Raw genomic sequence first — 22,043 nt, 5'->3', positions numbered from 1 at the left:
ATATCCATGTATTTCAATGAACATGATTAGATCTAGATCTTGTATTATATTCTTTCGGGATAGATCAAGTGATGGTGTAGCCGTGCGCAGAAACACGGTACCCAAGAAGGTATCACCTTGCGTGCCTAGGTGCCTTTTCTCACAAGCAACGTAGCATGTGGCTTTTTTGCATATATTAATCAAGCGAGATTGGTTCAATTTTCCGACACGCCTGCCCTCGACGCCGGAAAAGATGACGTTAAGGGCAAAGTCGTTTTCCAAGGAATTGGCATGACTAACAGCCGTAGCTAAGCTTTCCGGCACTGCGCCGTCTTTACTTTAACCGAACCGCAGTGTATTTGCAAATTGGCAATTAAGGCACAGGCCTAGTCTGCTGTAAGGGACCAATTTAGTCGGTCAATCTAGAACTCAGCCGCCACCATGAATTGAAAGCACTGTTTCTCTGGTCGGATCGATAGATCGACTGCGGGGAAGTACCGAAAGAAAAGTCTCGCGGAGCTTGACTTGCCTTATTAGGCCCGGCGAGCTGCAGGATGTCGCCAGCAGATGGTAGGTACGATAGGAGCACTACCGACAAGTTCATTCGATATTTAGTGGTTAATTTATATACCCTTTGGATGCCCTTACCTCCAAGATGTCTTTGATTTTACGAACTCCTTCTGAGCACATCTAGACGCGATGCATATTCGCCAGCTATTGTTGGGGCTCGGTCTCGGCACCGACACATTTGCTGCTGCAGCACTGCTTTCTGAACCGGGTGAAGTCACCGTCATACCATCGTGGGACATTCAATCGACCGAGAAAGTCGGCACAGATCTCGAAGCATTATCGCAGCCGGGCGTCGATACGAAGACATGGCATGCGGTCGACAGTTCTCGCTGCACCCTCATGGGTTGCTTAATAAAAGCTGGCGTGTACCGCGAGGACGGGCTATTCTTCTCTAACGCTCTAAAGAGCTTCAACTTGAGCCAATTTGGGGTGCCTTGGATATATCGGAAAGAATTCGCCCTTACCCCTGAACCTGGCCAACATTACCATATCCGAACTCATGGAATCAGCTCCAGCGGCGATATTTATGTCAATGGCCAGGAGGTCGTGGCGAGCGAGTTGCAGGCGGGTGCCTATGTCGGTAATACTTTCGAAATTACCGACAAAGTGAAGGAATCGAATGCGGTAGCAATTCAAGTTCATCCCACCGACTACAACTACAACTTCGCTCTTGGGTTCGTAGATTGGAATCCATATCCACCAGATAACGGCACCGGGGTGTGGCGAGATGTAGAGGTAAAGCAGACGGGCCCAATCGCTTTGGGACCTCTGCGGGTGAGCACACAAGCCAATTTGCCAATTGGGCATTCTAGTGCTCTCGTGACATTGAAAACGACTGTCACGAACTTAGAGGATCGCGAGTACGATGTTCTGTTAGTAGGGAGCATCTCCCCAGAGGGAGGGGCTAGCCAAAGCTACGAGATGAACCAGACCCTTACGGTGCCCCCGAAGCAATCCATTGAAGCAGTCTTGGAGACAGCGATTAACGAGCCTGCGATATGGTGGCCTAAGCAATGGGGCGACCAACCACTTTACACAGGCCAACTGTCCGCGACGGCCGATGAAACCATTTCTGACAAGATAGAGAGAACTTTCGGTATCCGCAAGGTAACGGCGGAGCTCAACGCCAACAACGACACTGTGTTCTATGTCAATGGCTATCCATTCCAGGTTGTCGGCGCAGGTTACTCGGCAGATATATTTCTGCGCTGGGATAGTGCTAAGTTTGCTTCACAAGCCAAGTTGATGCTCGATCTAGGCCACAATACCGTTAGGCTGGAGGGTAAGAATGAACACCCGGAACTCTATGAAGTCGCGGACCGTTTGGGGATAATGGTCTTACCAGGCTGGGAATGCTGTGATAAATGGGAGGCCTGGAAGTATAACGAAGATTTGGCCGTCAAGTCAGAGTGGACGGAAGCCGATTACATCATAGCGAACAAGAGCATGTCCCACGAAGCTCTCATGCAACAGGGCCATCCGAGCATATTGGGATATCTGGTTGGGAGTGACTACTGGCCGGACGATAAAGCGGCGGAGATGTATTATTATTCGCTTCAGGCAGCAGACTGGCAGATGCCCATCGTCGCATCAGCATCGGAGAGAGGATACCCTAAGATTTTAGGGCCGTCGGGGTTAAAGATGGCAGGACCATACGATGTATGTGATGCGGTGATCACTCCCTTGTGAACTGACTTATTGCCCCTGAGATATCACCTAACACTGATTTGCATTGTTGCAGTGGGTACCGCCAAATTACTGGTACGATGTCGATCCGGCGGAAGATCGTCTAGGTGCTGCTTTCGGATTCGGCTCTGAGCTCGGTGCTGGTGTTGGAACGCCGGAAATTGGTAGCCTAAAAAAGTTTCTGTCGGATTCTGATCTAGAAGATCTTTGGAAGAATCCGAATAAGGGCCTTTACCATATGTCGACGAGCGTGTCATCCTTCTACGATCGGAAAATCTATAACGATGCCCTATGGAATCGTCTCGGTGCACCTTCTTCGTTGGAGGACTACCTGCTCAAAGCGCAAATCCTCGACTATGAAGCGACGAGGTCTCAATTCGAAGGGTTTGCCGCTTTATGGAATGCTGAAAGGCCTGCGACAGGCCTGATATATTGGATGCTGAATAACGCCTGGCCGAGCTTGCACTGGAACTTGTTCGATTATTATCTACACCCCGCTGGATCCTACTTCGGGGCCAAGGTCGGTGCAAGAAAAGAGCATGCCGCATATGACTATAATGGGAAGCTGGTATACTTGATCAACCGCTCTCTAGACCAAGATGGACCGAGGACAGTAGCAGTCCAGGTCATTGACAAGAACGGTAAAGAAGTTTACAAGACCCAGAAAGTTATCCAGACCGAACCAAACACCAGCAAAGAAATCCTGGATCTGTCTGATGCTCTCGCGGCGATCACGGATGTCGTGTTCCTGAGGCTCATCTTGTCTGATGGCGAAGCTGCTGTTATAAGTCGTAACGTCTATTGGCTTGCTAAGACGATTGATACCCTGGATTGGGACAACTCGGACTGGTTCTACACACCGGTGACGCAGTATGCCAATTTCACAGCGTTAAACAGTTTGCCGACTGCTGATGTCTCAGTAACGCTTGCGGCGCCCGCGAAGAGAGACAATTCGAAAGCAGGACAAGTGGTTGTGGTTGAGAACCACTCCAATGTTCCCGCATTCTTCGTCACGCTTAACCTCGTAGACGGAGAAGGGAATGATGTGTTGCCTGTATTTTGGTCGGATAATTACGTTACTCTATGGCCTAATGAGAAACTAGAGCTGCAGGTAGAAGGTGAAGGCGGTGTTTCTGTACAAGTCGTCGGTAAAAATGTTCGTAAGGCGGAGGTATTTTTGTAATTAATAATCCTACAATCTGCTGGGATATGGAATGGGATATGAGCGTGACCGTGCTTAGTAATAAATGTATTCTCCATTCATTTGTTGCTGTCTCAAGTCACTTCAAACCCCAGAAATCACCGGGTCCCCAGAGTGTCCTCTCAATAACATCCCTATGAGGGTGGAAAAACACGCCGGGATCGTCAGGCTCATCTTCATCGCGAAAGGCCAACCTGTACCCAGCTTTCAGGACAACCTGACGTGACTCAAAGCAGACGTGGGCAATCGGCATTCGTAGGCTACTGCGCTCTAATAGCTGCATCTTCAACCCCGCAGAGGCGTACACCAACGCGTTGAACACTCTCGAGTCTGGCAGCGCGTATTCCCAAATCATTTCCCGCAGCTCGGCAGGGAGGTCAGAGAATGTAGTTCTCGTCGACTTGCCGTACGTCGTGCTACCTGCTGCTGTGTCTGGATGGGACTGATGGTGTGGTCGCTCTTGGGCATTAGAATGAGAAGCGACATCCTTATTCACAGGAATCGAGGCCGGCTCATCTGAGGCAACATATATGTGATAATGTACAACATCACTTGTTTTTGGACTCTCTAGAGTGTCCATTGTTTGGATCTCATCCATTTATGGAGGTGATCTTGGGAGGAAAGAATGAGGGTGCATGTAGCTGGAGCGACGAAATCACTAATCCGATACTAATACCTAGGACATGTATGGTAACACGCGCATTAGATAATATGCTCTTAAATGCATAAAGCAGATCACTAAGATATTACTAAGTCATATCGCCTTACCTAATCTGCTTCGATTACTAATTCTAACCCTAACCCCGGCTTGGACTCAGTAACTTGACATAAGCAGTATAGCTGATATAATCATGGCGTTTCCTAGGAGCATGGTGGTTGTATGAGTACCTATGTGAGGAAAACAGTTCTGTTCGACGTTACTGCTAGATATGTCACAAGATAGAGAACTGAATCCACCTCGTTCTAAGAAGAAAAGAGTTACCTTGTTTGCTCGACGGAAAGAGAATACTATCGAATGTGAGCCTAACATGAATGGTGGAAGGATGGGTATTTAGCAACCTATGTATTAAGCACATTTATGATGGAAGCCCTTGAAATTAGGTACTCAATCTCAAGCTAGTAGCAATTACATTAGAATAAAGGTATTGGCACATATAATATTGCGCTGAACCAGGACTTATCTGCATCACCATTGGTGATAGTGCTCCAGCTGACCTGTGAGATCGCCTAGAATGGCAATTGCTTCACATCACAGCTGCAACAATTACGCCTTCTTTTCAAAAGAGGTGTACGTGACTCTGATGAGCTGAAATACGCTTTCTGTCAACCAGCAGTCAATTTTAAAGCTGGCGTGAATAAAGTGTTAGTAGATTCACGCGCCAAGGCTAATGACTTGAGTTTCTACTCATATATAATAGGGTATCGTGAGGCTTTTCGTCCAAATAGCGAGGTAGGACTCAAGTAGGACTGAGCTGAATACTCCAATTCGAGTATACTCACGTTCGGAGCATTTTAATATTGATGCAGATCTCACTTCGGGCCCACGAACCGTGGTAATTACCTACCTCAAGCACACCCACAATGCCGTCGCTCCCTTGCGCGCGTCTTTGCATCGATATAGAGCTAAAAGATCATCAAGCATCCGATAGGATACTGTGAGAAGGGAAGATGGATGGGTTGAACAAGTGGTTTGCAGCGACCACTTCAACTATATAAACGAGCAGCAATCCCATATCGTATCGTATCTCACCATCACTCTTCACGAGCATCTCCCATCTCAACAAGACAATTCCAAGAATCATTTATTTCCACCATCCTCTAATCCTAACCATGAAGTCCTACCTCCAAGCGCTCACTCTCTTCCTGGCTTCCGTGCCCCTGAGCACTGCCACCATCCCTCCCGTGACTTACTGCCCCAGCTGTCCCAAGCCAGTTCACTGCGACAACGCCGGCTGGGACTGGGCCTACTACAGCAACCCGCTGCACAACAACGGCGAGGGGTATCCCGGCTTCAGCGCAGATGTATACAAGACGAAGCAGCCGGAGTACACCGGCGTAACGGCCTCGATTGGCGGGCATCTCGGCTACACAGCCGCGAGCCCGGATGTAACGACCTTCTACGGCTCAACTCAAGAGCTCAACGCAACATACTTCGCTATCAACCACCACGCGTACCTGTACGCCTGCGAGGCGGGCACGTATCAGTTCGACATCTCGTTCGTGGACGATGTAGTGTTTGCCTGGGTCGGGGAGACCGCGTACTCCGGGTGGACGGACGAGAATAGGGACGCGAAAGCCGTGTGGACCTTCCAGGGAGACACGCACTTTGGCTCTGCGAGCTTTAGTAAGGATCTTGGAATCGGAAGCTTCAATCCTCTGCGCTTCGTTTTCGCTAATGGCCAGAACGGCGGTTCATTTAATCTGACCATCACCAGTCCCAGTGGTGTTATCGTTCATCAGAGTGGCCGAGACAGCGATTATATTGTCCGCTACTCCTACGACTTCCAGATTTCGGCGCCGAAGTTCCCCGCTTTTGGGGCAGAGACGTAAATGCCGTTGGGGAAAGGGTAAATAGCAAGGGTTCTGCTTTCAGGGATGAAGATCCTAGGTGGTGAGAAAAAGGGTTCATAATGCGATAGTTAGTCCCCGGGGAGGGGGGTCCTCATCTAGGAAAGATGATACTTGTTTGCAATGCTATCGGGGAAATTCACTTCTACTTACCAACAGTAACTTACTACTGCCTTCACATTATAGTGCTCATAATTTAATCTCATAGAACTTTCAGATCGTTACGATGAATATCAAGTTAGGAGAAACTGCTGTGTGCTGACCGCCTTGTCCCGAAATAGTGCAAAAACGTCTAGGTCATAGAGAAAGCAGTCTCCGATCAGCTCGTGGGTGCCGTTATCTCTTGCCCTCAAAATGAAGGGATATTTTCCACCTGGGAAAAATACGATATCATCGCTCTCCCTCGTGCGCGGTGGTGCTAAGCCCATCGATCCCTTGTCAGTGATGAAAAACTTGCGGCCGTAACAGGTCATCTCCATACGGCGAGAATACCACATCGAATCGGCATCTAAGGATTCTCTCCAGCGCTGCTGTTGGCCTTTGCTGAAATTGCTGCCCTTGGCGCATACTTTACCAATTTGATGTTCCTGTATGTGCTTATACCACACGTTGAACTTAGTAGCCACTGAAGAAGACAATGCTCTCATCTTTCTGACCAATGGAGGATTGTCATTTTCAACTAGCAAATCGGCGTCATCATTCCCAATGAGTGTATCGGAGAAAGCGTCAATAATTGTTTGCGGGAACCTCTTATTGTTTAAGCTTGAAGCCAGGTTTTCCCATCCACTCACGACGGAGCTGAACTCCTTGCTTCCTGGAACAGTCGTATCTTGCGCTTCCAATTCTTCAGCCGCTTGCGTAACTTTCTCGACGAATCGCCCGTTAAGCATTAATATGTTTCCATCTCGGAACTCAAACCCTGGGATTAGTGTGAGTGGGTAATGAATAGAATACGTTGCAGACATCCCGAATACTCTAGGAAGAGTTCCTGTCGGGTTGACAACGTTATAATCTGGGACCCAAGACGGAAGACCATCGACACAGTTGTTTGGCCCTAACCAATGAAGGACGTCGAGGTCCCGACTTGATTCGATAAGCTTTCGAGTGAATTTCTGAAATAGTTGGGGAATGTCTTGTTTATAATCGATGGTAATGTCAAAATGGATGTTAGTATTCATCATCAAGGCTCCAAATATCTTGTCCCTAGGATCCTCAGCTTGGCAATGTCTATTCAGGCAGAATAGGTTCCTCAGTCGTACGCGGTAGGCGCGGGAGATTGTGTCAAGGTGATGCAAGTGGGTTCGCCCATCTGGACCTCCTAACGGGTGATAATAATCGCTTGTCGATGGGAAGCTAGAACATTTCATCAAGTCCAACCATTCACATCGATGGCGACCGCACAAGATAGTTGCCTCCTCGCTCAATGAAAGCTCTTGAGCAGACAATGCTCTATAGAACCAAGATCTCTTCGAAAGCTTGTAAAAGGCATCTTTCGTTTCGCCAGAGTAATGACACCAATTGATGTGAGAATGATTGCGACATCTATCAAGAAATTCAAATACAAGATGAGAATTGTCCTCGGCACCCCCAAGCCAGACAAGAAGGCGGGTTGCATTCTGGTAGATATCAGGTAAATGGGAGAGCTGGCCATTCCTTTCTGCATTGTTAGCACGTCGGTTTTCACTGTCGAATCTCTGGTTGATGCAGATAGAATCTGTCCAGAGGAATCTCGATCGGGTTTCCGATCTGATTCGATGTAATGCCGCCCAAACCTCAGGCGGGACGTCAAAGGTGTGTCCATTCAAGGATATTGGCACTTTAGGCTTTGCCAATCTGCGCCAATCGCAAGAGAGAACTTCATATGTATGTTTCTCATAGCGCTTCAAATGGAAGAGGCGACACCTTATCGGGTCTGGAGAAAGACCTGGTTCAAGTTCTAGAAACCTTATCTGGTCGTCTTTCAAAGGGTCATACTCGAAGTATGATCCTGTTTCCTCAAGCCAAGGAACCGCTTCACCTGAAGCATCTGCCAGGCCATCAGCTGAGCGCGTTAACGACATCTTGGATCGCTGCCTTATGTAAGCTCAAAATTCGAAACAGGTCCTAAGCAAGTCGTCTTTTCTGATATTCGTTGGCTAGGTTCTCATCAGCCGGTTATTGATGAACTTGTGATGTCGCATGAAAATGATGCTGGGGAACAAAAAAGCGGGTGGGGAAATAGGCGCTTGGTCCCTGTGTCATCAAAGGAAATTCACGTGATAATCAACTATGTCTGCTGTACAATGTGCCAATTGTGCAAAGCTGAAACCTTTCTATCCATCTCTATTGGCTCCAGCCCGTCTAATGCGCAAACGCTCACCGTGCTAATTGATGTGTACTGGAATACACCACCCTAACATCCGCTAATAAATGCCGACATAGCTTGTAACACAGCGCCCCTCTACCAAAACCCTCCCCTAAACCCAAACCCCAGACTCCGAATAAATGACGGGAAAGAAAAACATCACAAGTTTTTCGAGAGCACCCAATCCGTCTGTATGCACGCACCAGTAGCAAAGTCCGTTTCGCCCTTCTTCACATAACTCAGCTTCTCGTAAAGTTGGCGGGACCTGACGTTGTCCTCCCAGACGGTCAACCACAGCTGCTTGAACCCCTCCGCTTTGGCCTTTTCTTCGACGGCTGCGATGAGCTTGCTGCCCACCCCCAAGCCCTGTGTGGAGACGTCGACGTAGAGCCTCCTCAACTCCGCGTGCGAAGAGGGCTCGCCCTCCAAGCACGGATCTGTGAGCTCACGGACGAGCTGCACGAAACCCAGCACGACGCCCGTTTTGCTACGAGCCACGAAGGTGGTGACGTTGTTTTCTTGTGCACTCGATATCTCTGCCTCGATGGCCTTTTCCGAGTACGTTGCTGCTAAGAAGTCTGCTAGGTCATTGTCCGGTACTGAGTACCCGAAGGTTGCTGCGAAAGTGGTGGCTCCGATCAGAGCAATTGCTGCTGCTTCCGATACTAAAGCTTCACCTATGGTCACATCGTGCGCCAGTCTATGCGGTGCACTAGGATTTGTGGGAGGAGAAGCAACTTTTGCTGCCATCGTGTTGCTCTGCGTTGGTGATGAAAGCCGTGACTAGTAATATATGGATACACAACGAAAAGGAGTAGCGTTGACTAACTGATTGACTATTTCGATATCTCATTTGGTTGGATTAAGCTTCTGAAAAAGATCCCAAGGATTTTATAGAACTTTGGATATTAAATTGACTAACTCATTAGTATGTCTCTAAGGTTTGAACTAGCCCGATTTTCGGCGTCTTTAGTGACTCCTTTCTCTGCCTCTAAATGTTAATCTTAGTTGTAATGCTCATTGCTTACCCCTGCGCGCCCTGCGGCTTGTCAACACAGCCGCTTTCTCGGCGCTACCTTCTGCCGTCAACCTCCTTAGAAAGATGACCTTACATAGAAGCCCCTGGAACAACAAACATGAAACTTTTCATAATTCAATGTCAGGCATGGTATAACGACTTATAGCATACCATACATATGTTACGCAAAGTATTAGAACATGTAGTTTACGTAATCATTGGCTATTATGATAGAAATTGCTTGTATTGTGAATTTTATTACCGTTACAGCGGATAGAAGACGCCGCTATATAATATGGTGCCTACAAGTAATCTTCCGGCTTCAGCTGAGTTATAGGGGCTGAGTGCATCGGAAGTTTCCGGTTCTGCCACATCAGCCTCTTCTACGATTATTATCAAGTTGACATCATTGCGGTAATATCTCGAAAACTTCTAATCATCACTAGGTATAATGGGGGTAAAGAACCCCATTGTTCCTTGGATATCTCAGGGGGATAGGGGCTCGGTTCGGCCCGCAACAGATTTATGTCGCACATGAGAGTGTGGCGAATTTCATTGTCCAATCGTATCTCCAGCAATTGGCCTTACGAGCCCAATTAGGAAATACTGACAGAACATAAACCCGTGTCACCATCTAATACCTACTATGTAAGTATGGATAGTAAAGATATCTGGGGCTTTACAAGACAAGTCCAAATTAAGCGCGCGTAATTAGCCGATATATATAAAAAGCTATTCATAATTATTTTCTATGGTATCGACTGTTAAAGCACTGTTCTACATGCGTGGTAGTGTTGCATGCCAGTCTAAGGGGTATCTGGTATGTGTTTGGTGTCTTAAAGTAGTATCTACCTATATATACAACTTCCACCTACTCATCTCTGGATATCCATAGTACTATGATTGTGAGTTTGCAAACTACGGAAAGATCTTGGTATACACGTTTTTTGGGGATTTTATTAATAATACCGCTAGATAAACAGTACAAACCATCAAACAATTGACCGCGAATACATACCGTACCGGGAAAGGGGGGGTAGCTGCAACGGTTGTAATAGGGGCTTAAACGTTGTTGGATTATAAACAGTTTGGATCACAATAACCGTTGCTGCTCTTAGAAGTACCTTTCCACGTAAATTAGGTGAAGGGGTACAAGGCTGTAATGGCAACGCGTATAAAGGTCTAAAACCATTGAGATAATTGCAACTATTCCCACCCTTACAACGATTACAAGTCCTTTTGCTCCATACTTATATAAATTATCACCACTTTAATCACCTTGCATTCGTTACACCTACCCCGCAAACGTTTAGCCACCATACAAAGATCTTGCAACCGTTGTGGTAATCTCAACAGATTTCGACAACAACGCTGACGATAGCCTCAACGCAGTAATTATAGGCTTTAGAGTTGCTACCACCACTACCGTTACAACAAAATCTCAAAAACCGGTACCCACTTCTCGTTGCCTACCTACCGCCCACCGCAAAACTTAAAAGTTTTTATTCCCACGTACAAGTAAACAAACAAAACATCCCACCTACAACATACAAAACACCACACACACACACACACACACAACACACAACAGGTAGGTCTAATCCCGTCGCATTAGGCCAAGCTAATCAGCTTCATCTAGGTCGATATTTTAATCACGTCAGATACTAAGTAAGTTTATCAATCCTGTCGCATCAACAAGTCAAGCTAATTAAATCAGCCAGCCCGTCAACAACGATCTAATAGCGTTAAGTAAGTAAACACCTACCAGTATCTTTGAACCACGCATCAAAAGCTAATTGAATCAATCAGGTCCAAGGTCAGCAATCCAGTCGCGTTCAATCAGGTAAAATCAGGTCAGTATACCTCAATCGATATATCTAAGTTGAAAACAGTGAGCTAACTTATTACTAAAGTCCCTTAGGTTCGAATCCTGGACCAAGCGAGTATTTACCTACTTTTTTCTAAGTAGATAGATAATTTTTATTACAATTCAACGGTTGCAACCATGGCTCAACGGTTGCAACTACGTCTCAACGCCTGAAATTCTTTGAAGGCTTGAAATCAATTTTACGCTTGCTTGATAAATAACTGTTACACTCCTACAACCATTGAATATAAGGAAACCGTAGAATTGATTTCAAGCCTTCAAAAAATTCCAGGCGTTGAGACGTATTTGCAACCGTTGCAGCAAACCCCGCTTGCCCGTTAGGTACGCTCCTTGAATAAAGGTATCGAGGACCCCTAGATAAACACACTCTCTGTACGATGGATATTTTGCTTCACTCTCTAAAGCATGCCTGATAACAAGTCATCTCCCTCCTCAATGAATCCACCAACTCTCTCGCGTTCCGTGATTCTCGCGAAGAGTTGAGTCGGCAAGACATTGGGAGCCCTTTCAAACAAGAAGTCCCACCATGAGATGTCGCCACTTGGGTGCATCAAGGTTCCAGCCTCGAATTCGTCATACTCTTCGTCGCTGATTTCCACGCATAGCCGAGCTACGGTTGAAAGGTATGCGAACATGACCTGTCCACCGAGCACGACCCACCAATGATCGTCATTATCATTGAAGGCGATCTCGTTATGCTGCCTCCAGTAATTAGCAACACTTTGTGGGAGCATGGAGGCGATACGATCAATACGATCCATGCTGTCGTTATATAGGTTGAGATCTGGAACGATGGCTGTGTTGGATTCGGACTGGAACAACTCGGAGTTGACTTGAGGATCCCACTGCTCATTGACAAGGGTGAATTTGTCCTCCAAGTTCACAAAGATGTTTCGGAGACCGCTTAATTCGGAATCGGTGAGGAGCATCTCGAAAGCTTCGCAAGCCTCGGAAAAGTCGTCGAGCATGTGGCGGGGAATTACGATGTTTTGGATGGCTGGCGCAAGCTCTCCCACTGTCACCATTAATGTCAGTTGCCGTTGTCTAGCAATTGTCGGGAATAGACTAGAAAATCACTTCAAGCATGAAGGCAGAAATGCTCCAAGATGGATCCAGATCGTAGGAATGAACTTACAACCAAGGTTGTGGCCGCCCCAAAGGAAGAAGTCAGTCTCCTTGTTGAACCAAGTCCTCCTCCCATCCTCAAGTTCATACACTCTTCCCGACTTCAGAGCGATGTCGCGAGACGCTTTACACACGTGTGCTATTGCTGGCGGCGCCTGGAGGATTTGAACGGAACCGGAGAGAAGAATGTACCCAGCCTGGGGTTCAGGCATTGCCTTCTATTGTTGTCGACAGATCAGCATGTCTTTCATGTACGTCTAGGTAGTTTGACAAAGAAGTCCGCTGCTATCCAACAGAGTGATCTTACCTCCCAGATGTCCAGTTGGAGCTCGGTAGGTAGAGAGCTAAATCGGGGAAAGGTCGACAGCCTGGTCGCAGGCTGGAGTTGCTGGTTGGCCGACATCTTCTTTTGCCGATAAGGGGTAGTGTCGGCGATAAGAAGAAGGTAGAGATGTCAAGTGGGATAAGCAGAAGGCCTGGCTGTTTAGCTGATCTAGGGCAAGAACGAACCCAGATTAATTAACGAGCTTCGTGGCTGGCCAGTTGAATAACAGTCAGGCAAATGAAAAGGGCAAGCTGAAGATCGAGTAGTCAACCTGATCATGCGAGTCAAGGGTATGAATGAAGAGTAAGAACGCGCTGTGAACTTCTCGCAGCGCTAGAAGCTCAAGTAAATGGCATCAACGAGTTGCGCAATAGTTGAAAAAGCTGATGACCGTGTAATGATGGATATAAACCAAAGAGAACTCCAGAAGACGTGCCATTTTATACACTTGATGCTCGCAAGAGCTACAGAAGAGAGTGGTTTGCTTTGACATGCTGTGAATGCCGAGTCGAACTTAGGGATAGTTGGGATAGCAATAGATCACCTAGAATCTCTAGGCAAGCCTGGCTAGATAGGCAATAGAACGCTCGAGACTACTTGCAAGGGATGAAAGAGAGAAGTCCGCCCAGTCAAACTGCACATAGATCAGGACGATCCCAAGTTTGTGTGAGAATGATAATGTTTTGGAGAAATTTAGAAATGGATGGGAGCCAAGTTTTATGCTGTGGAAGGGTAGTAAGGAAAGCAAGTGCGTCAGGAACAATCAACGGCAAGAGACGACATGGTATTTTCAAAGGCCATCCAATAAGCGTCGTTATTTCTCGCAAAAAAAACGCTTATATATCGGGACATTACAGGTAGGCAGCATCGTCCTAACTCGATCCTGCCCCTGCTTGACACTTCTGAGTCAGTTGAGGGTGTTCTTGCATAATGTAGTGGGCCCAATACCCGATATAAGAATCGCTACTTCCTATCTCTAGAAGTACCTATTGGGTAGGCAGAACATGTATCACAGGTACTTTCCAGGGCATAATTATAATAGATACCTAGGAAATATTGGAATAGGGACCATTTATGTCGCAACATCCCATATTGTGAGGAATATACGTCAGGGGTTAAGAATAGAGTTATGGCAGATCCAAGCCCGACATGATGTTCAGAGTCCCCATATCACAAAGAATCATTTGTGCTCAATGCTAAGCTTCCATGTTGTGTTCAAGGATCGACTAGTTCGTACCTGCCCAGCTGTGAATGGCCTCAACTTGAAGTTTATCACAAACTGTAAGCTCCAGATCTTTAGCATGCCGTGCCGAACCTAGCGCCGAACTTAATAAAGAAAGACAAGAACTAGAGTAGGTACGAGGCGGTTTGCGTCATGCAGAAAATCTCAAGCAGGTACCCATACTAGGTGTAACATTGTTATCCTTTGAAGACGGTTGACTCATTGAAGTACCTACATACAGCTAGTTACACTTCCAAGCATTGTTGCAACACTTGTCCGGGGATTATGTAGCCCAAGAAGGTAAAACTGTATGTGATATTGTTGGAGTGAACAAAGCTAGGGCAGCTCTATGAGTCTATATTTTTCCATAAACAACTACCAACTTATGTATTCCCAGCTAGCAGCGGCACTCATATTATTTGGATGCAATAATAAGGGTACATACATAGCGGCTCGTGAGGGTGTGGGGTAGAGCTCATTGTCTGGAGGGGAAGTTGATAATCTTCAACAAACGATTTGCGTCAGGCATAGGTATACGTGAAATATATTTGTCTTTGGTTCTACTAACGTATACCTCCGCTGTAAGGATGCAAAAATAACGACTTATGATAGTACAAGGATATATCTGAATCGTATGAAAAGGGCCCTGAGCAAGGACCTGTGCCTACTACTCGGATTAACGTAAATGTCTGGGACGTCATATACCCATACTCGAGCATACAAGAGACTCCATCGCTAAATTGTTGTTAGATTCTATTAAAAAAGGCAGATGGAAAAAAAATCCATTACCATGTGCTCGGTGTCCTAGGTCCGGTTGAAACAGTTTCAGGGGCAGTTGAGCTCTTCCAGATAACCCTGCTAATAGCTACATATGTCTCCCATATATTCAATCATGATATAAGGAAAATTAAATAGGTACTCTGTGTATAATAATGTGTGGATACATGTAGATATGGATAGGGTTAGCACGATATATACCCTGATTATAATACTCGGGGGATTGGGAGAGTAGGTATTCAGCAGCGACAATATGGATGCTGTTTAATTCATCCGAGGCTGATCTATAATTAAAATACGGTGCTTGCAACTGGCCAGATTACTTAGGTACCGAGGTAGCGAAGAATGCAAAAAACCCTAAGTTTCTAGAAGAGATCAGATTCATTTCGTTATTTTCGCCCAACCACTTCATAGAACATCAGAGCTGGACATGAACATCTATCACTAGGATCAATGACCGCTAGATAATCAGATCCTATGCTAAAGTTTTAGAGAAATGTGCCGGAATGTCTTGGATATGTTGGTTTGTGGGGAGTTGGTTGTTAGGTACTCTCGTTTACAAAAATCATGTACATGCCTCATAATCGGAAAGACAAAAAAATAAGTTTCAAATGCTACCAACTATAGATACGATTATGTCAAATCACAAAAGAAAATCAAATGACAGGGTTACACCTTGTCCGTCAAATGCTCTTGTTATTACTTAACTAACCTATCCATTCCTATGCTGGATTTTCCTGGCTGATTACCAAGGGTGTTCAGAAACAAAAACTCCTCAAACCACTAAAGCAAGAAACGTAATTATGATGAGTTGCTACTACTGGGATATCAGAAGCAATGCGAGCTTATATGTCGTTTATAGTCGTACCGAGGTGAAGTTCAATATTATTCAGCTATATTGAACTTGCTAACTGTAGTCCCAAAGCCGAATGTCTCGGAACTACCTACATGTAGGTATGTGACATTTAGGTAGCTTCGGAATGCTACTGTTGTCAAGTATGACCACATAATTGTTAAGAAACGGATATATGAGCAGTGTTTGGTACCTTGCGAATAACTATGATTATCGCCGTGAGATGACAAATGCAGCAGACCTAGCATTTTATATATAATAGATTGATGGATGCGAATGAGAACCTACCTGTTCAGGGGTAGGTAGGTGTTGGTCTCCATATGACGGGTCGGTGTAACAGAGCACCATCCCTTGTTGTGTACACTGCCCAGTAGGTAGTTAAAGTGCATTATCTTACTAACTCCTCCTTTCCTTTTTGATCCCCTAGACATATCTTCTCGTGCCTGATAATTACTAGCAAATCTAGCACTTGTTTAAACTTAGGTGAGTGAGTGTTTCATGATTTACTAAGATTGTATTAGCGCATGGTGGTCTGCTTCTCTGGAATAGTAGTGTCCCAGGGATCGGGGTGGAGGCGGGGGTTTGCATGGACTGGGTTCAAAATCCTACATCGTATTGGAAGATCTTTGTTTGGTTCACGACCAATCAGCATGAATTTCACCTAGAAATTCAATTTCAACGTCACAGCGAGCAGTGATGTAGCTCAGCTCAGCCCCAAAGAGCCGAGCTGGACCAGGGGTTGGAGAAGATAGGAGGTTGATCTCCCCCTAGCGTTCGTACGTATAGTAATATGTAGCATGCATTCTACTATACGGGATAATCGCCTTGCTATAAGTATGACGGACTTTCCCGTCACGAATGCATGAATAAATATGCAATATACTGAGTTTTACCTGCTTAAAGATTTGTGTATACTTTACTGTCCTTAACCTACATCGTTCGAATTGTTCTTGATCAACACTCGATTGATTCAATTGGCAATGCAAATTTCATCTTACGATACATAAGTTGAACAGGAAAGTGACCACCCATAAGGCTTATCATCAAATAATACGTGCCACTACACAGGAAGTGGCGTCATGTGTGTTGGACCCCTTTATACTTAGTATAGTTGCATATTAATATCGTATTTATTCAAATACACGAATGGCGCCTCACTATATGTATAGGTACCTAGTTCCAAACCCCTATCTCTTCTACCTTTCTACTTGCGGCGTAGCTAACCCTTTATTTCCAGCATCTTCAACATTGATGGCGTGTTAGAAAAACACATTGAATAGCTCATTAGATGTACAAATGTTGCTAGTGTTAACGCGCACAATGTCGTTTTGCTGCAGCAATGCAGAACCATCATCAAGATGCGCTTTTCGATAATAATAAGTATTATTTCCCGCCCGACACTCTAGCCCCTCCTAAGAAACCGCTTGGAGAGCAAGACGATGCGCGATTACACGACGGTCACAAATATGCAGACATTACGCCAGGAGGGTCACGAAATGGCGCCTCATCGCTCACTGAACCTGCCCCACAAGGGACACCATCACAACCTCGAATTCAATCGCAACCACCCCAATATGAAGGGCCCGGGCCAGACGCAAGCCAGATCTATGGACAATCGTCCCACACCCTCCCATTATCGCAAATTTCTAGTTATCGGACAGCCGATCCTCAACCAATTGCATCGAGTACCAAAGACCAACAACCTAGCCCTCATGCGCCTACCAACCCCAGCTCGTCCTGGGTGAGTAAAGATGTCAAGGTCAAGCGCTGGGTAATATGGGCTATTAGCGGCGCTCTGATATTAATTATTGGAGTCGGTGCCATTATAGGCGGTATCATAGGAGCTGAAGAAGTAAAAGCGAAACATGCCACCGATAGTAACGATAGCAACGACAGCAACGGTAGCGACGCGCCAACAAGTTCGAACACAACTTCAAACGGCACTTCACCTAATGCACCACAAACGATATCAGCGCCACGTGTTAGACTAGGTTCTCGACTAGCTGTGACTGGTTACAGGAACGCGACGGACTATAACATCCGTCTCTTCTACCAAGACAAGGACAATCAAATACAATTCGTGGATAAAGAGGGTGCTAGCGCCAATTGGTCCGCATCGACAGTATTGGACCTACCATACCAACCCATTGAAAACGGCACGATGGCTGCTGGTTCGTACGTATTGGATGACCCAGTGGTAAGTTTCCTACCCTGTTATCTCCGTGTATACTACTAATTGAGCAGCCAAAACTTGAGTTCTTCTATGAAGATAAGGACGGTATTATACGCGGGCAGAACTTCAATTTCAGATTTGAGAATGGAACAATTCCCGTGAATGGAGAACCTGGAAGCATCAATACATACCCACTCCAGATAGCCGGAAATACTCGCATATCGTGCTATTTCCCATATCTAATTTCACAAGATGCGGATAATGCGATACGTTGGTCTACGATGATTGGACAGAATGCCAGTAATCTTTCTGCTCCATGGTGGATCAACAGTACCGATTGGAATGGGGACGTTGAGGCGACACAAGCGGGTGGTATCGTTGCTCTTCCCATCGCCCAAAACTATTCAGATGCTGGCGGCATTGTATACCGAAGTAACGAAGGCATGCTGTCAGTCAAGATACACGATGAATCTGCGAAAAGTAACGAAGGGGTGGCATGGAGAAAAGGGGCTTTATCAAAGGAGATACCAGCTTCTTCTCCTATCGGCGCATTTGCCGTTGGCCGACCTTATGACAGCAACAACCAAATCAACACATACATACTCTACCAAGATGATTCTGGAATTATACAAGTGGTGTGGCAGGACGACGATAGTTGGCAGGGCCCCGAAACATATGACGCGCTAGGTTCCGCCAACAACGGAACAGATATTGCTTGCCTGACTCCGGGGGCTGACAATGCCGCGAACGTAGGGATATCCAAGGATCAGGATATGAATAGATGCTTCTATCAGACTAAGCTTGGAATCAAGGAAGTTTGGTTCGATGGTAGCAACTGGAATGATGAAGGTATCTTGCCAATATAATATGTGTAATAGATATATATATATATATATATATATATACGGACGCGTTCAATGTATTCTTCAGGCACAATATACCCCGTAAATAAACTCAATGACGAAAAAGATCGAGGAATCATGATGTTCTGGTCAGAGATGCGAATAAGGGCTAGATATATATAGTACCTAATGAGTGGCTTCCGGTTAAGGTTGCTTGCAGTTTGCTTGCAGACGTCTCACATCAATTGATATCCAAAATATGTAGCTGCATATACTCCACTATTGCACCACCTGGCGTGGAGGATCTTAGCTAAGATCCTTATGAGCTAAGGTTAAGGTTCTTCAATTTTGCCCCAGCTGCGGCTAATCCCCACTTTGAACCCCCAAGCACGCGCATTAGCAGCTGATTAGGTAGTACGAAGCTACATGTCCAGTAAGGTTCTGAAGGCCGAGTTGAGCGATAAGATAAGAAAAGCATATGGAAATTGGAAATTGTCCAGGTGATTGGGCGATTGTGTAACTCCTCCGTACCTCCAAGCCTCTCTATCTCTCCCCACCGAAACTTAGGGAGTCGCGTGTTATCGAATCAACCTTCCAACCTTCCTCCGAGAAACTTTTATCTACCCTTTTTTTAAAATTTCTTTTGTCACATACACTCGACCATCCTATTTTCTATATATCGTGAAGTTTAGACATCTTGTCAACTTGTAAGTTAATAGAAGGAAAGCCCTTATGTGGGACGGCTATGGCATAAGATCAACCCCTCAATCTTCGCTTCATCATAGCATCAGTGCAAGATCGTGTATAACTCACTACTAACACTTTTACCAGTAGATTTCCCAATAATTCTTATTCGCCTGCGATCGTTACATCCTATAACCGTGTCCGACTACTGCGGGACTTTTCCCAGAGAACCCGGTATCTTTCGTGCTTCCATGATCTCTTTATTAGCGCCTCTTCAAGTGGCTTGAGCCAGTCGAACTCCTAGGATGTCTACTGGTGATATTGCGCCTGATGCTCCCGGTCCATCCGGGGAGCACAGTCCCGCGATCCGCGACGCCGAGTCGGGAAGTTCATATGCTAGGAGTACTGATTCCTCTACCCCGGGATGCGACGACTATTACGATTGCCCTACACATAGATTTCCGAGGAATGCATTGACAGATGCCGATTCCAATGCTGCGGAGGCTAGCACAAGCAACGAAGCTCTTCCATCTGAAAACTCGACATCGCAAGTTAATGGTATAGCGGAGGATTCAGCCAGCGTGGAACACCCAGATACTGAACCAAGCGGAGAAGGTATAACAACTCCCGGCCAAGTTCCGGCTTTAGACACGGAATTATCGAGCATCAGCGGTTCTTCACGGGAACAAGCAGGTTCAGAGCGAGGACGAATGCCAGCACGGGGCATGAGAGAAACTTCTGCAGCACAAGAAGCGGGTATCACTCTCAGGGAGGCTCTGCATCAAACAGCCGGATCACTCAGTGGACTATCTATAGCGGATGAGAGTACATCTCGTTCTACGCCCGATGGGAGATCGCCGCTTCTGGGTGATACAAGTCGAAACGGTATAGCTTCAACCTCAGATACGTCTGAGACTCAGCGACCTACCTCAAGATTGAATCCGATAGCGCCATCATTTTCTCCGAGGAGGTCTCCGCCGGAAGTCGCCCTTCCACGATGGCAGCCGGATAGTGAAGTGACCTACTGTCCGATATGTCGTACACAGTTCAGCTTTTTTGTTAGGAAGCATCATTGCCGGTAGGGTTCTTTGCATTCCATATGCGATTGATAGAAGCTAACAACTAGAATAGGAAATGCGGTAGGGTCGTATGCAACTCTTGTTCCCCGCATAAGATCACGATACCCCATCAATATATTGTACGACCACCTGGAGAACGAGGCTTCCATCGGTATTCATTCCTTGGAGACGAAGGTAGCATTGCCGATTTCAGTGTTTTGGGAGGCGGCGAGCAGGTTCGACTTTGTAACCCATGTGTCCCGGACCCCAATACAACACCGCCGCAAACTCAGAACTCTGCAGGACAATTCTCTCCAAGGTCACCACTTCCACATCAGCGGTCTCAAAGCAGTTCTAGTGGTAATTATAATTATAATGGTAATCACAATAGCGACAACAATATGAATCGTTACTCACAATACATGGTACCGCCAAATATGTCACCTGACACTTATTCTAGGAGTCGAAGTGTTACGATGGTTAGTCACTTGCCCCTATGTCGTATCGAACGTGTACTAATATGATCATAGCATTCTGGCCCAGGTCCCTCGAGAGCTTCGAGTAGTAATTACTATCCTCCTCAGAGCCGAGTCATCAGCGGGACTCCACCAACATATTATCCACACCCATACTCTACATATCGTCACTCCTCCTTCCTAGGTCATCGTTTCCCTGGTGCTTCGCTAGCTGATCTAGCCGATATGGCCGGTCTTGGTGGCCCGTCATCTTCCTCGGCGGCGACAATGAATCGCCCGTTGCCACCTCCGCCACAAATTCCCGAGGAAGACGAGTGTCCGATTTGTCACCGAGAGCTGCCTTCAAGAGAACTGCCCAACTTTGAGGCTCGTCGAGAATCGCACATCGAGTCGTGTATTGTAGCCCATAGCGCATACAGCCCGGGCTCAAGATCAGGGTCGGGACCTGGATCGGTCGGATCTGGTATTCAAGGCAGCCATGGGGTACCGCCTCTTACTGCTCGCAGAACCGGTATGTTCCCGTACTTAGCGACGGAAAAGGATTGCGTCGATTCCGCGGAATGCACCATATGTCTTGAGGAATTTGAGGTTGGCGTTCCTATGGCCCGCTTGGAGTGCCTATGCCGTTTCCACCGATCCTGCATCACGGCATGGTTTGTCGACCATCCAGGGCGGTGCCCGGTTCATCAACATGACAGTTTCGGTTATTAATCAAGCATCACCGACCACACCACAACCTTCTCCTTGCACATTTATGCCGCCAGTCGTTGCAATCAAGTCCACTAGCACTCATCTCGTTTATTTATACCAATTCATCGCTCTGGGAGTCCAAGCTTAGGTATAGTTTGGCAAGGGAGATGGGCGTCCTAACATTTACTTCTCGGTCTTTACACTCTGCATTCCCCCCCGCGGTTTCAGCGTCAGGTCTTTCTCCCTTTAAACGCGTGTGACCCTGCGTCAACGTCACCTCACAGTTTGGAGTCCGGCGTATGGCTCTATCATTTTAGCGTTTGGATAGATACTCTAGATAATATACCATTGCTGTTCAGTCTATGGATCGGCGTCTACCCCGAAACATTGCTCGGTGACACAATTTGGTAAGTCAAGGATATTTTCACGTGGGATCTCTATATCCCTGATACCACATGCACTTCACAGCTGCTGTGGCTACTGCATACACACAGTATGAACCAAGTCCCCGACGTCATACCAGCTTGTTTCAACTACCTACACTGCTGTACTCATAGTCCTTTA

At 46.4% G+C, this 22,043-nt stretch overlaps 8 protein-coding genes across 8 annotated transcripts; 4 read left to right on the top strand and 4 right to left on the bottom strand.

The window, feature by feature from the left end:
• The first annotated feature begins 162 nt into the window (after positions 1-162).
• Positions 163-3,467, top strand: F4807DRAFT_202217 (glycoside hydrolase family 2 protein). Its single transcript, XM_047993818.1, has 2 exons — positions 163-2,208; positions 2,291-3,467. Exons 1-2 carry the CDS (start codon positions 679-681, stop codon positions 3,416-3,418), a joined length of 2,658 nt encoding a protein of 885 aa, XP_047858356.1. The 5' UTR covers positions 163-678; the 3' UTR covers positions 3,419-3,467.
• A 48-nt stretch (positions 3,468-3,515) lies between these two features.
• Positions 3,516-4,016, bottom strand: F4807DRAFT_456383 (uncharacterized protein; the record flags this gene model as incomplete). Its single annotated transcript, XM_048000871.1, has 1 exon — positions 3,516-4,016. The coding sequence occupies one exon, from the start codon at positions 4,014-4,016 to the stop codon at positions 3,516-3,518; it is 501 nt and encodes a 166-aa protein (XP_047858355.1).
• Positions 4,017-4,840: 824 nt separating this feature from the next.
• On the top strand, positions 4,841-6,112 carry F4807DRAFT_202207 (GLEYA domain-containing protein). The gene has a single exon (XM_047993817.1). It carries the CDS (start codon positions 5,267-5,269, stop codon positions 5,984-5,986), a length of 720 nt encoding a protein of 239 aa, XP_047858354.1. The 5' UTR covers positions 4,841-5,266; the 3' UTR covers positions 5,987-6,112.
• Positions 6,112-8,188, bottom strand: F4807DRAFT_202195 (heterokaryon incompatibility protein-domain-containing protein). Its single transcript, XM_047993816.1, has one exon. It carries the CDS (start codon positions 8,062-8,064, stop codon positions 6,238-6,240), a length of 1,827 nt encoding a protein of 608 aa, XP_047858353.1. The 5' UTR covers positions 8,065-8,188; the 3' UTR covers positions 6,112-6,237.
• Positions 8,189-8,262: 74 nt separating this feature from the next.
• F4807DRAFT_409315 (acyl-CoA N-acyltransferase) lies at positions 8,263-9,266 on the bottom strand. The gene has a single exon (XM_047996523.1). It carries the CDS (start codon positions 9,096-9,098, stop codon positions 8,508-8,510), a length of 591 nt encoding a protein of 196 aa, XP_047858352.1. The 5' UTR covers positions 9,099-9,266; the 3' UTR covers positions 8,263-8,507.
• A 2,207-nt stretch (positions 9,267-11,473) lies between these two features.
• Positions 11,474-12,782, bottom strand: F4807DRAFT_469623 (uncharacterized protein; the record flags this gene model as incomplete). The annotated part of the gene is made up of 3 exons (XM_048002729.1): positions 11,474-12,269; positions 12,390-12,597; positions 12,687-12,782. The coding sequence occupies 3 exons, from the start codon at positions 12,780-12,782 to the stop codon at positions 11,653-11,655; spliced, it is 921 nt and encodes a 306-aa protein (XP_047858351.1). The 3' UTR covers positions 11,474-11,652.
• Positions 12,783-16,448: 3,666 nt separating this feature from the next.
• F4807DRAFT_202174 (uncharacterized protein) lies at positions 16,449-18,813 on the top strand. Its single transcript, XM_047993815.1, has 3 exons — positions 16,449-16,725; positions 16,794-17,753; positions 17,801-18,813. The coding sequence occupies exons 2-3, from the start codon at positions 16,896-16,898 to the stop codon at positions 18,593-18,595; spliced, it is 1,653 nt and encodes a 550-aa protein (XP_047858350.1). The 5' UTR covers positions 16,449-16,725; positions 16,794-16,895; the 3' UTR covers positions 18,596-18,813.
• A 747-nt stretch (positions 18,814-19,560) lies between these two features.
• Positions 19,561-21,500, top strand: F4807DRAFT_456377 (FYVE-domain-containing protein; the record flags this gene model as incomplete). Its single annotated transcript, XM_048000870.1, has 3 exons — positions 19,561-20,333; positions 20,387-20,792; positions 20,844-21,500. The coding sequence occupies 3 exons, from the start codon at positions 19,561-19,563 to the stop codon at positions 21,498-21,500; spliced, it is 1,836 nt and encodes a 611-aa protein (XP_047858349.1).
• Between the last annotated feature and the right edge of the window lie 543 nt (positions 21,501-22,043).

Source organism: Annulohypoxylon truncatum (assembly GCF_022578515.1).
Source record: "Annulohypoxylon truncatum strain CBS 140777 unplaced genomic scaffold F4807scaffold_3, whole genome shotgun sequence".
In the NCBI taxonomy this organism is placed as follows: Eukaryota; Fungi; Ascomycota; class Sordariomycetes; order Xylariales; family Hypoxylaceae; genus Annulohypoxylon; species Annulohypoxylon truncatum.
Note: the sequence above shows the minus strand (reverse complement) of the source record. Positions and strands in the feature narration are given on the sequence as shown.

Excerpts from the sequence above, each read along its gene's own strand:
- F4807DRAFT_202195 (XM_047993816.1), bottom strand. The coding sequence starts at position 8,064 with ATGTCGTTAACGCGCTCAGCTGATGGCCTGGCAGATGCTTCAGGTGAA.
- F4807DRAFT_202174 (XM_047993815.1), top strand. The coding sequence starts at position 16,896 with ATGCAGAACCATCATCAAGATGCGCTTTTCGATAATAATAAGTATTAT. Across the intron at positions 17,754-17,800 it reads ACGTATTGGATGACCCAGTG|CCAAAACTTGAGTTCTTCTA; the intron begins GTAAGTTTCCTA and ends CTAATTGAGCAG.
- F4807DRAFT_202217 (XM_047993818.1), top strand. The coding sequence starts at position 679 with ATGCATATTCGCCAGCTATTGTTGGGGCTCGGTCTCGGCACCGACACA. Across the intron at positions 2,209-2,290 it reads AGATGGCAGGACCATACGAT|TGGGTACCGCCAAATTACTG; the intron begins GTATGTGATGCG and ends GCATTGTTGCAG.
- F4807DRAFT_202207 (XM_047993817.1), top strand. The coding sequence starts at position 5,267 with ATGAAGTCCTACCTCCAAGCGCTCACTCTCTTCCTGGCTTCCGTGCCC.
- F4807DRAFT_409315 (XM_047996523.1), bottom strand. The coding sequence starts at position 9,098 with ATGGCAGCAAAAGTTGCTTCTCCTCCCACAAATCCTAGTGCACCGCAT.